The sequence below is a fragment of the Apis laboriosa genome, unplaced genomic scaffold, assembly GCF_014066325.1.
Source record: "Apis laboriosa isolate Shangri-la unplaced genomic scaffold, ASM1406632v1 scaffold202_cov151, whole genome shotgun sequence".
Taxonomy (NCBI): Eukaryota; Metazoa; Arthropoda; class Insecta; order Hymenoptera; family Apidae; genus Apis; species Apis laboriosa.
In genome coordinates this window covers 338851-352743 of record NW_025222291.1, presented here as the reverse complement: position 1 = coordinate 352743, position 13893 = coordinate 338851, and the positions used below count along the sequence as shown (strand labels likewise).

Sequence of the window (13893 nt, the reverse complement as noted above, 5' to 3'; positions counted from 1 at the left end):
GAATATTTGTCGAAAAAATTCCCTTGTCGCGTCACGATGCTCGTAAAGGGGTGAACGACGAGTAACGGCGTCGATTTATCTCTGGGGTGGTCGAAAACGCGGCGATGGTATCGATGGAAAAGCGGGATTACAATGTGCCACCGATGGTTTGTCTTCCCTCTTTGAAACCGACAAAACGGCAATTTATAATGGGCGACGATAAGGGAAACCGAGCTATAAATCATCCCCGAAGAAAGAGAGGCCGCGAACGAAATGTATGCGTAGCATTAATTGGAAAAGATAACAGCGGTGATCGTTCTTGATTACATTGGCGCTTACGATGGCGCCACGATCAATATTTATCAATAGTTAATTATCGCAAGCGAGAAACACGCGGTGAGCAGAAAGTATAATATACAAGATCGAATCATAGTTGATTTTAGGCTGGTAATTTACGTGCGTAATCGAGGGAGGGAGGAGGGGAATAATTCTCTAATAAAAGCCGAGAAATAATCTTTATTGACAGTTACTTTAAAAAGGTGTGGGATAAATATTTATGGATAATTGTTTTGGGAAGGGAAAAAGAATTGATTTTTATGAAATTTTCTAATCATTTTTTGTTTCAGTAATATTTCTTCAATTGCAGGTTTTAAGTTTGGATAAATAAATAAGTTTTTTTTCTTTTTAATTTTAAAATTCTTTATTCGAAACATTCGAACGATTACACTAGTTAGAAAGATGATTGGAGCTTTTTTTCCCGGAAATTGCGTTGGATGCATGGTTACGATAAAGTTAGCATAATTTTTGAACTACCTTCGATGTTGCGAAACGTGAAACTTCGTCGCTGATCTCGAGATACGGAATTTACGGATGTATTTTTACTTATTTTTTTTTTTTTTACAGATCTGGAAAATTGATAATAATAATCAAGTTTTTCTTCAAGAAGAGTAGAAAAACATTCTAAAAAGTCAAACTATCCTCTCCCTTTCCATACGTAATTACACAAAAATGCGAATCATCTTTAACAATTGAACGAAGAATGGAAGCATTCGTTCTTGGAACAATTATTATTTATTGTTGTTCATTGTTCGCAGATGTGCTCTTTCCGCCGTCGCACAAACTTACAGTGGCCGAGGTGTTCGACCCGCGGACGGACCGGCCGCGGCCGGAAGTCCTCAAGCAACACTTTATCCTCGAAGGTAGGATCGACGAGGCGGCGGCTCTTCGCATAGTCACCGATGGAGCCGCCCTCCTCCGCTCTGAGAAGACTATGATCGATATCGAAGCTCCAGTCACCGGTGAGTCCTCGCTCTTTCACCAACTCTTTTATTTGCCACGACACGTAAATTCAATTTGCTCTTTATATTAAAAAAAAAAAAAAAAAAAAANAAAAAAAAAAAAAAAAAAGAAAGAAACGAAAACTCGTCTATCGATCGAATTGATATATTCGCGAAAAAAATAAAAGGAGGAGGGAGAAAGAAAAGGATTTTGAAGAGGCTTCGCAAGAATCGAGGAAAGGCTCGCATTATGTCGCGACACGTTAGAGGGGAAAAAACGTGAAAGGCACTTGACACAGTTGCACGTGGTACAGAAAGGAACGTGTGCGTTTACACGACGTGGTATCGATGCTGTGTGTGTGTGTGTGTGTGTACGTGGAAAGAATGAAACTTGGTTGAACGATTCGTTTCGTTTGATTCGATAAAGATAGATCGATCTTGATCGCGTTAGTGGATCGGTGTTAAACTTAAAGTTAGAAAATCGAGGCTCGCGATGTCCATTTTTCTTTTCTTTGTTTTTCTTCTTCTTCTTCTTCTTCTTCCAGGTTTGATTCGAATATAGTATGCAATTTCTATAGATATTTAATGTGGATTTGTTGGAAGAAGGATGTCTCAATGATTATTTCCGGTTCCATTTTTTTACTTGAATGCAAAGGATCGATTAATATTCTCATTTTAGAGATTTATTTTTTTTTAACAGAAACTCGAACGTGAAGTATAATTTTTATCAAAGTTTTCTGGATATAATTACCTATTTAACAACTTTTTATCCCAACTCGAAGGTGGAAAACCTTAAAATCTTCCGTTCCGGCTATTAAAAAAATTCATAGTAAACAAGGAACAAAGTTGGTAAAGGAATAAATAATCCAAGGAAAAGAGAAATATTCCAGGTAGTGAAGTTGGAATTTTCTGATGAAAAACTGATGAATCTAGATGTTTTTTTTTTTTTTTTTTTTCCCCCTCTTCTTCCTGCTATATATATCTCTCCTTTGACCAAAGGTATACGGCGCTAATTAGTTCCATTTTGCCATGACCTATTAGTTTTCCGTCTAGTTGAAAAAAAAGAAAAAAAGCATAATCCTCCAACACCTTGCTTTTCATCCAGTTTTTCCTGCCTTTCATTCTTACAACTTCCTTTTCACCCTCTTTGTATCCCCTCCCCCTCCTTTGATCTCGACTCTCCTCTCCACTCACTTAGCCCTCAGCTTTTTCTCGAAAACTTCATTCCCCGCCTTCTGAACCCGTTTTCTTTTGTAATTTCTCCTCTGCTAAGTCTCCTTTCTTTCTCTTTTTCCCCTCCCCCCCTGCCAAGTCAACGGCACCCATCCTACCGAGTCTTCCGTTTTCCTCCAGAGAGCCAGTCCGCTCTTTTTCACCTGATTTCTACTTTTTACCCTCTCTTCGTTTCTTCGTCGAAAACGCATTCGCTGGAAACTCGCGCAAAACCCACCCACACTTGAAGAAAACGTATTCTTCCTTTCCTCTTGGATAATGATGGATTAATCCTTCGGTGAAGAAAGAAACGTGGATTAAAGAAGAGTTATCATTTTTCTCGAGTAAATTATAATTAAAATTAGAGAATGAACGTACATCGTTTTCTGAATATTTTCTAGGTTCACAAAAGAATCAGAAACTAGTCGATAAAATTCGTCGTCAGATTTTCTGTCAATTTGATATAAAAAAAATTCAGCAACTCGAAGGACTAATTTTTAAACCAATTAGCAAGCTCTTAACAAGATTACTAACGACCCTAATTCAACTTCATACCCACATTTAAATAAGATATCAAACCTCGATCCACTTTCCAACACCCTATTTCCATCGTCCCTACTTTGCATCTTCTCGCCATTTCGTTCGTTCTTTCGACCCTTTTCCCATCCACCCGTTTAAATTTTCGATTCTTGGCGTTCAACGATCCCGAACAATGGCGCACGTGTCCCTCTTCTTCTTCTTCTTCTTCTTCCTCTTTCTTTCGTCGAACGAAACGAAAGCAACCCTCCCCCCGACGACACGTCCTCCTCCCCCGCGGCGAATCCTCAATTACGCGCATCAATTAGTTCCATCACGGTCGTCTTCACGGTTTGTCCGCGATTGTTCTCCACCCACAATACACGCCGCAGAGCACAATAACTCGGATCGATTCGATTCTGTCCTTCGTATCGCCCCCTCCTCCACCACCACCACATCCTCGAAAGGGGTAGTTATTACCTTTCCTCGACCGGGCTGACTTCTGTATTGCTCGTGATTAACCACTGCTTCCCGATAAATTTATGGAACGTTGCGTTGAAAATATAATTCGGCCAATTGCTTCTTATTATTTATATTAATTGGATCGTTTGTTCTGGAAAATGGTATTAAGTGAATTTATATATATATATATTTCTATTTATAGAATTTGAATCTCTTGAAATGTTTTCCTTTTCAATCAATCGGTCCAATTGATTCGAGACAAATTATCGATAAACGAAAAATAATTGTTGTTTTGCTTTTTATGAAATTTTCTCTTCGTCGAAGAAGAAGCTTATATACGTTATATACGTTATAATTTTTCACGCGAAGTTTAATTAAATATTATATAAATATTAATTTATATAATAATATATATAAATATATATATAAATATTATATAAATATTAATTCCCTTAAATATAAGGGAAGTTTAATTAAATATTCACGCGAAAGTATCAACTATCTTGAAGACTATCCAGAAGAGTATCTTTTAGAGGCAAGAAAATAAAGAAATAAGAAATTTGCTTCCTTCTTTCGCGATTGTAAATTGTCTCCCCTCTCCACGGTTCATCATCGCGGATTACTGCGTTTTAAGCAGTAAGAGAGCGAACGTTACTTCCTTTGCAGAAATTCTACCCGTTTGAAAGCCGTTTTCCAAGCTGAAAACGTCAAATTAAATGTTTTGGAAGACGGTGAATCTCCGCAACTGTTGGAGAGGAGAGCTCGTGGAAGTGACGTTAAATAAACTCGGTCGAGGAGAGGGGCTTTTATCCGTGGCCTTTGTCGTTTCTCTCCTTCCCTCCCTCCCTCTCTTCCTCTCTCTTTCTCTCTCCATCGATCGAGAACGATGGCTTCGACACGAAATATCCCCGTGAAAATCGATCTGTGCTATATATCTTTCGGGGATTGTTGACAATCTCGACTCGACTTAGTTGCCATCCCAGTTGTAGGGGAGGAAAAAATAAACTGAAATTATTTTCCATTGTGTTCCAATGTAAGTTTTTAATAATAGCAAAAATTTTACTCGCACCGCTCCTTTTCGTACGAAAATATTTATTTTTGTACGAAAGTAGATCGTTTCTGGAAGATCCCTTTGAGAAGTAATTTAAAAATGTGACGCGATAACAAATAAAATTCCATCTGTAAAAGATTCTAGAAAAATGAGAAATATAATAATGAACGATCTTGCGATTGTACCATCATCCTTCAAAAACCAATTTTGAAAACCATCCTACACGTGTCGTTGATATTTATATCTGTATTCAAATATCGAAACAATTGAATCCAAAATTGTATCGGACAAGCATCGTCGAAAAAAATGAAAAATGTATAATTTTTTTTTTATGTTTCCAATCGCGAAAACAGGGACACAAATATTCCTGTATAACTCGACAACAGGTCATATTTCGTAACGAATTCAACCTCGGGATTTATCTCGATCGAATCCCCGCGATCCCATTTTGCGATTCAACCTTGAACATGTGAACCTCGTTTTAAGGGAATTTGCATAAACCGTGTGCAATATCAATCAACTTCAACGAGGCTGTGTTATATGCAAGTGTAATAGGGATACCAGGTCAGTTTGGTTAACTCGTCACCCAACAATGAAATCCAACTCTGTTCTTTTTTTTTTTTTTTTTTTTTTTTATTGAAAAAAAAAATTCGGCCAACGTGTATACTTTTAACCCTTTCCATTCGAAAAACAAAATCATTTATAAATCGGTTTTTGACTAAAGGAATAAAATATTTAAAATTCGATAAATTCAACAGATGTAACGAATAGTAGTCTTTTTTTTTTTTTTNTTTTTTTTTTTTTTTTTTTTTTATTCTTTATATATACGAAATTTTTATTAGACAAAAATTTTATACATAAAAATTTTATATTTTTCGGAAAATGCATTATTTTTGTAATTGCCTGGGACGTGCAGGTTTATCCGTTGAAATTGAAATTTGTATCTTCGTGACATTTTTATTAATTCTCAATTATCTTCGTTAACTACATTTGTTCGCATTTATTTTTTTTTTTCGTATTATAAAATAATAATCGTAAAATAATACGTAAAATTGATAAGATTAATCAAAGGTATCCAACAAGTACCTTCATCAAAATTACAACCTTTTAGTTTCTATTTAGATACGTGTATAATCACGTATATCCAATTACATTCATAATTGCTTGCACTTTCAATCATCCAGCGCATTATATTTTAAATTACACGATACTACCTATTGATAATATTCTGATATTAACGTAGTAATCAAAATTCGAATATCCTCGTACGCAAAATATCAAAGCATGAAAAGTGTTGTACTTTGCCACGTACAACAACGAAACTAACTGCACGGCGAGCGTTCCAATTAAAAAAAAGGAACGTCATTATCCATCTCGAACGATTCTTGCTCTCGAGAAAGAGAGAGAAAATACCCTCGAATCTCGCCTCATCAGCGTGGCCCATTTTCCATTTTCCTGTTTCCTGCGCCCAGACCCAAGACACTTTGATCGAAATCTCACTACGAAACCGCACACAAATCCACGTGCACCTTCTGGATAATTTTACGAGAAGGCTCCACGGTCGAGAATAAAGAATTTCCACCGATGGAAACCGAATGGGATAATAAAAGCTAGGTGGCGGTAAAACGCCGCGTGGAACGTTATTGCACCGCGGGATTGGCTGGAAAATTTTAACTCGATCGAGAGGGAAAAAGATTGAGAGATTTCGGCAAAGTTTTCGATTTTTTTATCCACTATACTTTTTTTCTTTTTAAAAAAGTCCACGAATTCGAAATTTGTAGTCTGTTTGTATTTGATATCTAAATGTAGTTCGTTTCGTGATCTTTAATTTTTGTTGTACGAAAAAAAAAGTCAGTTTTGATTATTCGATTTTGATATGTTCCATATTTAACGTATTTTTTTTTCTTATTCTCTTTTTAACAATGTTGCGATGGACATTGTAACATAACTCACGATTAAGGACGGAGAGAAAATTATCTTTTCTATTGGCAGAGAATAATTAAAAGTTAGAAAAAAAATAGAAAGTTGTAGAATTATTCGAAGGAAATGGAAGAAACAAACCTCTACTTCCTCTCACTCTTTCCCCCTATAAAAATCTAACGGGAGATGACTTACGTTACGTTAGTTGATACGAGGTTCTTACCACCACGTGCGAGCGATGTGGGTGGAGGAGTTGTGCAAAACACGCGATACAGAAGCCACGTGGGCCAGTTTTAAGGTCGAAATCTCATTTCTCGCGTGAATCTATTCCAGAAGATCCTCGTGGCGCCCCATTTTCGTCATAATTATCTCTTCCTATGCCGCCTCCCCAATATCGGACGATATTAAATTTCCAGAAAACCCGCTTAAATTATATCAAACTTCAAAAGCTTTATGAAACGGGGGATACGGAAAATGAAGTGGATGTGGGATCATTCCTGTGCTATGCAACATCGTCGAGATATTATTTTTCAATGGAATGTAAATAATAGCCCGTTGATCGATTGATTAATTCAAAGATAATTTAATTGTCCAAACAAGGAAGGAATTTATTGTACGAAAAATAAATATGAAAATACTATTATTTTGGAGACTGTAGAAAAAATTCTTTTCTTAAAAAATTCTTAAAATTTAACATATTTATCATTTTATATTATTCGAGTAACTAATTAAAATGTATATTTACCAAGTTACTTTAATAAAATTAGAAACAATTATCTCTTAATTGATCAAATTACACGCGTTTTCTTTTTAATATTTAAATTATTTCACGAATGCACGAGAATAAAAAAGAAAAAATAAAAAGGATTCGTAGCAAGAAAATCATCAAAGAAAGAAATCACAAAAAGAAATATTTCCAAAAAATGCAAGAAAAATCAAACTCATTCGAATCAAGGAGGAAGAACAACAAGAATCAAAAAGAATCTGTGATCTCGTTCGAATCACAGTGTCGTAAAACGATAGATATAAAATAATAAAACCCGGCAAGGGAAAATCTTTCCTCGAATCAGATCCAAAAAAGAAGAAGATCTTCGATTTCCAGAGATTTCCATGGGTGTCTTTGAAAAATCCAATGGACGGGTTTACGTATCGAGAAATCTCGTGTTACCCCGAAACGACGTGGAAAAAGGAACGATAAAGCTTTCGAGGCCCGTCCACGAATTCGCGTTTCGATATTCTCTTTGAATTCTCGTGGGACGTTTCTTCATACATATATATATATATATCTCGATAAGGAGAGAAATTTGTATTCGCCACGAGAAAGAGAGAGATGCTTACGTCGTTCTTACTCCTTTCTAAGACTTCCTTCGTCTTCCTCCTCCGCATCCGGAAGCCGTACATTCCGATATAATAAAATTGTAATCTGTTTCTGTTGAACTGTTTTTTTATTTTTCTTTTATTTTTTTAACTCTTTTGCTCAAAGAAATGGAGGATAATTATTATAATATAATATAATATAATATAATATATAATAACGAATTACTACGTCGTCAATTTAAATAATATTTCAATGAGACGTAAAAGCGTAAACACGTCCTCTTTCTCGATACGCACAATGTTTACAATTTATATATTTATCTCTCTCGATCGTCGATATTATACTCGAGAACGAAAATATTTCTTATTACGCGTCCTTCCCGCGATACGTTTCGTGTCGAATTTCCCCCTCCCGAATATATTACTCGATAATCGTGGCGCGAGGTGTTATTGTACTCTCGGTCGTCGTAGCGTTAAGACGCGTATATATTTTTCTCGTGTGCGCGATTTATTTGCTGCGCAGTACGATTTCCAATATCTCCTCGGTGTGTTGCAACGAGTGGGAGTGATACACAGGTTGATTAAATAAAATATTTGTTTGTTAAAATTATTTTAGTTAATATATAAAAAAAGAAAGCAGAAAGTTCGTTAATTTCGATAAGTCTCAGCGTTGCGTTATCATATATCAAGTTTATGCGTTTTAGTATATAAGTTAGTTTATAGTATAGTATATAATAGTATATAATATAGTATATAATATAGTTTAAAGTTTTAGTATATAAGTGTACAAGTTATATTACGTAGTATTCCACAAAAAGGAAATTTTTAACTTCTTCTTTTCGTGGAATATTACGCGTAGTGCGTGATATTTACATTTTATATATTTTTACAAAGTAAAAAGGGAGCTCGAATATTTCGCGAGTATTTTTATTTTTTAAATTTCGGAAATTTCGAAAAATTTCGTGCCACCATCGAGCTCACTGCCCGATCATAAACAGTTCTCTCGTATTATTTGCGCGTAATATATTTTGCAAAACGCGTAGAGGAAATATAAACAAAGCGCTCGCTCGAAAATATTTAATCTAAATTCGGAAAATTCGTTTCGCGTATTCGTAAGATTTTAGAAAAAAATAATGGAATTCCAATATCTTTTCGCATTGTCTTAACGCGGTTATTGGAAGCGTGGGTCAAAATGAGATTTTTTGGTTAGAAAGCAACGGTCACAGGGTAGGGGAGGGGGGTTTATTCGGAAAATTCCATCGCGGGATGGGTGGGAGGCGAAAGTTCGACGAGTTATTTTCGTTGTTATTAATCGAATCTCGCCTTTGGACAAAATTACGCGAATATTTAATGCGTAATAATTCAATTTTCGAACTCTCGTCTCTCATATAGAGTAACAACATCCGCTTGTTCGTCACCCTCCTCTCCACGAGAAAAAATTAATTCCACGCGTTTCTTTCCAATCGATTTTTTTTTCCCCATCGATTTATTTTCCCATTCCCTGCACTCGTTTCTTTAAAAAACTACCCCTCTTCGTTCTTCTCTTCGTTATTTCTTACTATAATAACGATGGGATATTGGCAGGTTTCGTTCAAGAATTCAAAAAAAAAAAAAANAAAAAAAAAAAAAAAAAAAAATAGGAAAATAAGAAATTTCTTGCAAAATATAAAAGCAAACATCGTTGTATCGTACGGATATTTTCAACGCAGTAGTTACTCGTTTCCTTAAAAAGAAAAAAAGAGGAAACCGACTAATAATACCGTATATCAAATTCGTGTTCGTTTGTTAAAAAAAATAGATTGATTCTCGATTCAATCTAGATTACACAAAATTCCATTGTTATTATTAAAAACCATATTTCTTCGATCTCTTCTAACCTCGTTCACGAAGCAAAATATCCCTTTGATATACGGTTATTATATAGTATTCGCGATTCGTGTTAAAAAACTTTAAAAACTTTCTTTGTATACTTCTAGATATACTTCTCGTTTCGTGAAATTAACGAAATCGCGGTCGTCGAGATATCGATGTTGCCTGAACGAGAGGGGCCGATTATACGACAAGCTCTAATTCCCCCGTCGAAGGAAGGAAAGGGAGGAGGGGGAGGAGGGTTTCTTTCTTCCACCATTAAGAACCTTCTATCTGCAGATGCAAGCACAAGCTTCCGAGTGCACTTGGTGTCGTTATTGCACCGAGTCTGAGATATCGTGAGGGGGGAGGGAAGGGGGAGGGGAGGGGGGGGGAGGGAAGGGGGGGAATTATTTCGTGAACCGTTAATGACTCGTGTCCTCCTTCCGCCCTGTCCTCCTTAACGCTTCGGGATCTCCAATTAGAGACCAATTCGAGCGGTTTTTCTTTTTTTTTTTCCCTTTTTTTTTTTTTTTTTTTTTATTCCTCTCGAGCGGAAGCAACCAACCCTTAACCCGCTTCTTTCCCGCCTCTGTGCTACGCGTGATTGAAATCGTACGCGGGTGTGATCGATGGAAATCGAAGAGAAATGGAAAAGTGGAATTAAGAATTTTGAGGAGAGAAATTTTGTTTGTGAAATAATAATCGCTCTCTCTCTCTCTCTCTTTCTCTTTTTCTTTAGCTTCGATTCTCGATATTTTTCGATAGAAGTGGAATCAGATTGTTAGATTAGTAAAATTAGATTAATTAAAAAGGTTTAAATATCGTAACTCGGTTTTATTTCCACTTGTACATAGATATTCACGCGTCTCGAAAAGTTTGGGTGTTACAGTTTCAAGAATTGAAGGATAACTTTGCAAGAGTTAATCGGTGTATATATATATATATTTATAGAATCCTGTTCCCTGCTTTTATTTTATTATTATTATTATTTTTTTTTTAATAAAGAAGTTTGAACAATTTTTATTTATGCTCGAACTCTTGGCAACTTTTTCAAAACGCTCTATTGTAGTCTCCTTTATGGAGATTCTATTTCGAGTAGCTCGTAAAGTTTAAAAAGTAACTTCCATCCTGAAATGATAATAATTCGTTGCATTACGATCGCGTTAGGAATTAAATCGTTAAAATTCAAACTTCTTCCAAATTCCTTCCTTCCAATTCTATTCTCTTCGAATGTGACTCGGAATATTGTTTCTCGATCAGTCGCTCCAATTTTTCCCCCTTTGGCCGGATTTATCGGCCAAGTCTGGCACGGTTTTTTGTAATTCGGCTCGAAACCGATCACACATTTTTTTCTCCACGCCTTTTCGTCCTCTTTCCCCGTCCGATCCTCCCTGTTTCGACACTTTCACAACGCGATTTCTCACCGTCCACGATGCCCCTCTGCTCTCTGGCAAGTCGTCTCTCTCCGCGTTGCACAACCCGCCCGCCTCTATATTTCAACGTGTGACGCAATGTGATCACGAGATTTACCATGAGATGTTTATAGATTTTTAGGAGAATGTAGGTTAGAGGGGAAATTATTATAGTTTGGGAGTTTGTTTTTCAAGAATTTAATTTAATAGTATTGCAGGTTTAGCTCGAAGTATTCTAATTTTGAATTACGATTCTTTTTTTTTTTTTTTGTTTGTTTATTCCAAATCGATATATCTTCTTCTGTTTTGCAACTTAAGAGACATGTGTAAAAAGAAGAGGCAAAAAGTTTTTGGCAATTGTGACGAATTTGTTTCAAAAAAATTGCACTTAATCATTTGAATATATTATTATACAATTAAAAAGTTAGATTAGATTTTGTAAAAAAAAAAAAAAAGAGAAAAGAATTGTGTAGATTAAATTAGATCGTGTAAAATTATTACGGATATATTATAAGAAAAATTTTTCGTACCACTTAAAAAACGAGATTCGAGAAGATTTTGCTTATGATTTATCGTTCGCGTTGAATGATATATCTTGCAAAATGATAAGTTAAAACAACTTAGTTGATTTATCTTTCAAGTTATTTATTTTCTCTTACTACTCGTCTCTAAGATAGTTAAGACACATCCATTAAAATTCGTGATTAAGCAAAACTAAGACGAGACGAACGTGACTTCCACCAGAGGATGCCTCTTTCATAAATCTGTCTCGATCTCCAACCCCTTGATTCTTCCTTTCATTTTCTGGCATCCTTCTTCCAATTTTCCAAACATTCTTCTTAAAATCGCTCAACAGATTTATCTCGCCCCCTTTTAATTCGAACAATCAGATAGAACAACAATAAATTATTATACTACTCGTTATTATACTGTTATACTTTATTATACCGTTCGTTGAAAGTTTTATTAAACGAATCTTGGTATCCTCTGGAGGAAGGATAAACTTGAAAAATCCAAGAATTTTAGTTGAATCGTCTAAATATTTTTTATATCGTAAAAAGAAAAAAAAAAGAAAGATAGATTAAACGTTACTCCTAATTACGAATTAATAAACCTTTCTTCGATTTTCAAAAAGCAGAAATATTCCCGAGGGGGGAAGGGAGAAGCATACGTGATTCGGATCAATATTCGCTGCTTTCAACGTTCAAGATATCGATTCCAATGAAGCAGAAAAACATTTTCCCCAGCGGGACGAATACGATATCGAGCGTATTAACCGACGTCTCGAAATTAATAGAAATATTAGAGGAATCGGTGTTTTGGAGTTTGGTGGAAACCGTGGTCGTCGAAATTATTCCAATTATTGGAAATTGGAATCACGAATCGAGTCGGGTCGAGGGGCTCGATGATCGGAAGAGAAAGGATGACGGCCGGGCAAGATACGATCGGCTCCCTCGACTTCGTGACTCGAGGCTGAGTTCCATATTGTACACGTGTCCTGCGTCCTGGCACGAGATCAAGGACGAGATCGATCTCGAAAGCTTTACTTTTTTTTTCCCCCTCCCCCTTTTCTCTTTTCTGAGATCTGAAAAGAATTTGTTTTCGGTTAGATTCGTTGATTCGTTCGATGCTTAAAAAAGAAAAAAAAATTCATTCGTTTAATTCTATCTCGGTTTATCGGTTATGATGTCGGCGTTGTTTTTCTAAATTATTAGGAAGGATTTTTAAGCACGTTGCTTAAAATTTTTTGAAGGATGTTTTTTTTGATATTATTCTCGTCTTGTATTTTTATGAATATTTATTATGATGTTTCTCACACTGTGTTTGTTATACATTCGAAACTTGATTCAAGTAAAAAACAAGGAAAATATATTTGTGGAATGTGTGGTTTATCGGTTATTTCTTTATTTTTCGATAGAGGTTAAGGGGAAGGTTTTTTTTTTTTTTATATTGGAATTTCGATAAGGGATCGATAAAGTGGGAAAAGAATACAGAAGGACAAGTTCAGAATCGATTCAAAGGGCGTTTCTATCAGGAGACAAGGCAACATATAATATATATATGTGTGTACTTTAAAGAAAATTTACGGTTTATTGGTCGCGTGTATTCTTTTTATATTATTAGAATTTAAGTATGCTCGAGCGTGTTCGTATAATAAGCGATATTAAAGGCAAGCTTTACAACGAAGAAAAATCGATTTCGAACCAATGATTCGATTTTTAATAATCGAATAATTAATTCTCTTCGATTAACGAGACTAATATTTATTAAAAGATAACACTTTCGTCGAAGTGGAAAGAGAGAGAATTTTCAAATTAGATGAATTCTCTTGTAAAAATATCGCACTTGAAGACTTTCTTTGACTGATTGTAGATAACTTTTGGAAACGAAACAAGTATTCGTTCGCGCAGATATGATCGATCGAATGTTCGTAATAGTTTCAAACTGAGAGAATCGAGAAACAAGAACCAGTTTGAATGTCACTCTTCAAGATCTTTACATTTTTATCAAGATCTATCCAAACATTTAAACGTCGACTTTTGAGATATCTTTATCCCGAGAAAATATTATTAATAAAAATAGGACAAATTCGAGAAGAATTTCATTTCAACGGGAATGAAACTTTCCACTTTGAAAGTGGAATAATTAACAGGCGAGAAAGAACGGCGAGGAAGAAGAGAACGAATTCCACGGATATTTGTAAAAAAAAAAAAGATAGAAAGCTGGAATGTTTCGCAATTTTTTTTTTTTTTTTTTTTATCCAAAAGCATTCCTTCCCCAATATCTTCAACATTTATAAATTCCATCGAGTTATACTCTTCAACGTAATCTCGCCTCGAGACCTTATGGATTATCTCGGAGAGAGTTCGAATTTTCAATTTCATTCTCACAATGG

At 35.3% G+C, this 13893-nt stretch overlaps 1 protein-coding gene across 5 annotated transcripts in view; it reads left to right on the top strand.

The window, feature by feature from the left end:
- LOC122712517 (serine/threonine-protein phosphatase 2B catalytic subunit 2-like) overlaps nucleotides 1-13893 on the top strand; it is a 165051-nt gene that overhangs the window by 66529 nt on the left and 84629 nt on the right. For 4 of the 5 annotated variants that reach the window (XM_043932244.1, XM_043932241.1, XM_043932242.1 and 1 more), the window contains exon 2: nucleotides 1074-1277. In XM_043932244.1, coding sequence (XP_043788179.1) covers nucleotides 1074-1277 — 204 coding nt within the window. Of the gene's footprint in view, nucleotides 1-1073; nucleotides 1278-8213; nucleotides 8311-13893 lie in introns of those variants that run through there. The other variant, XM_043932245.1, reaches the window with a different exon arrangement.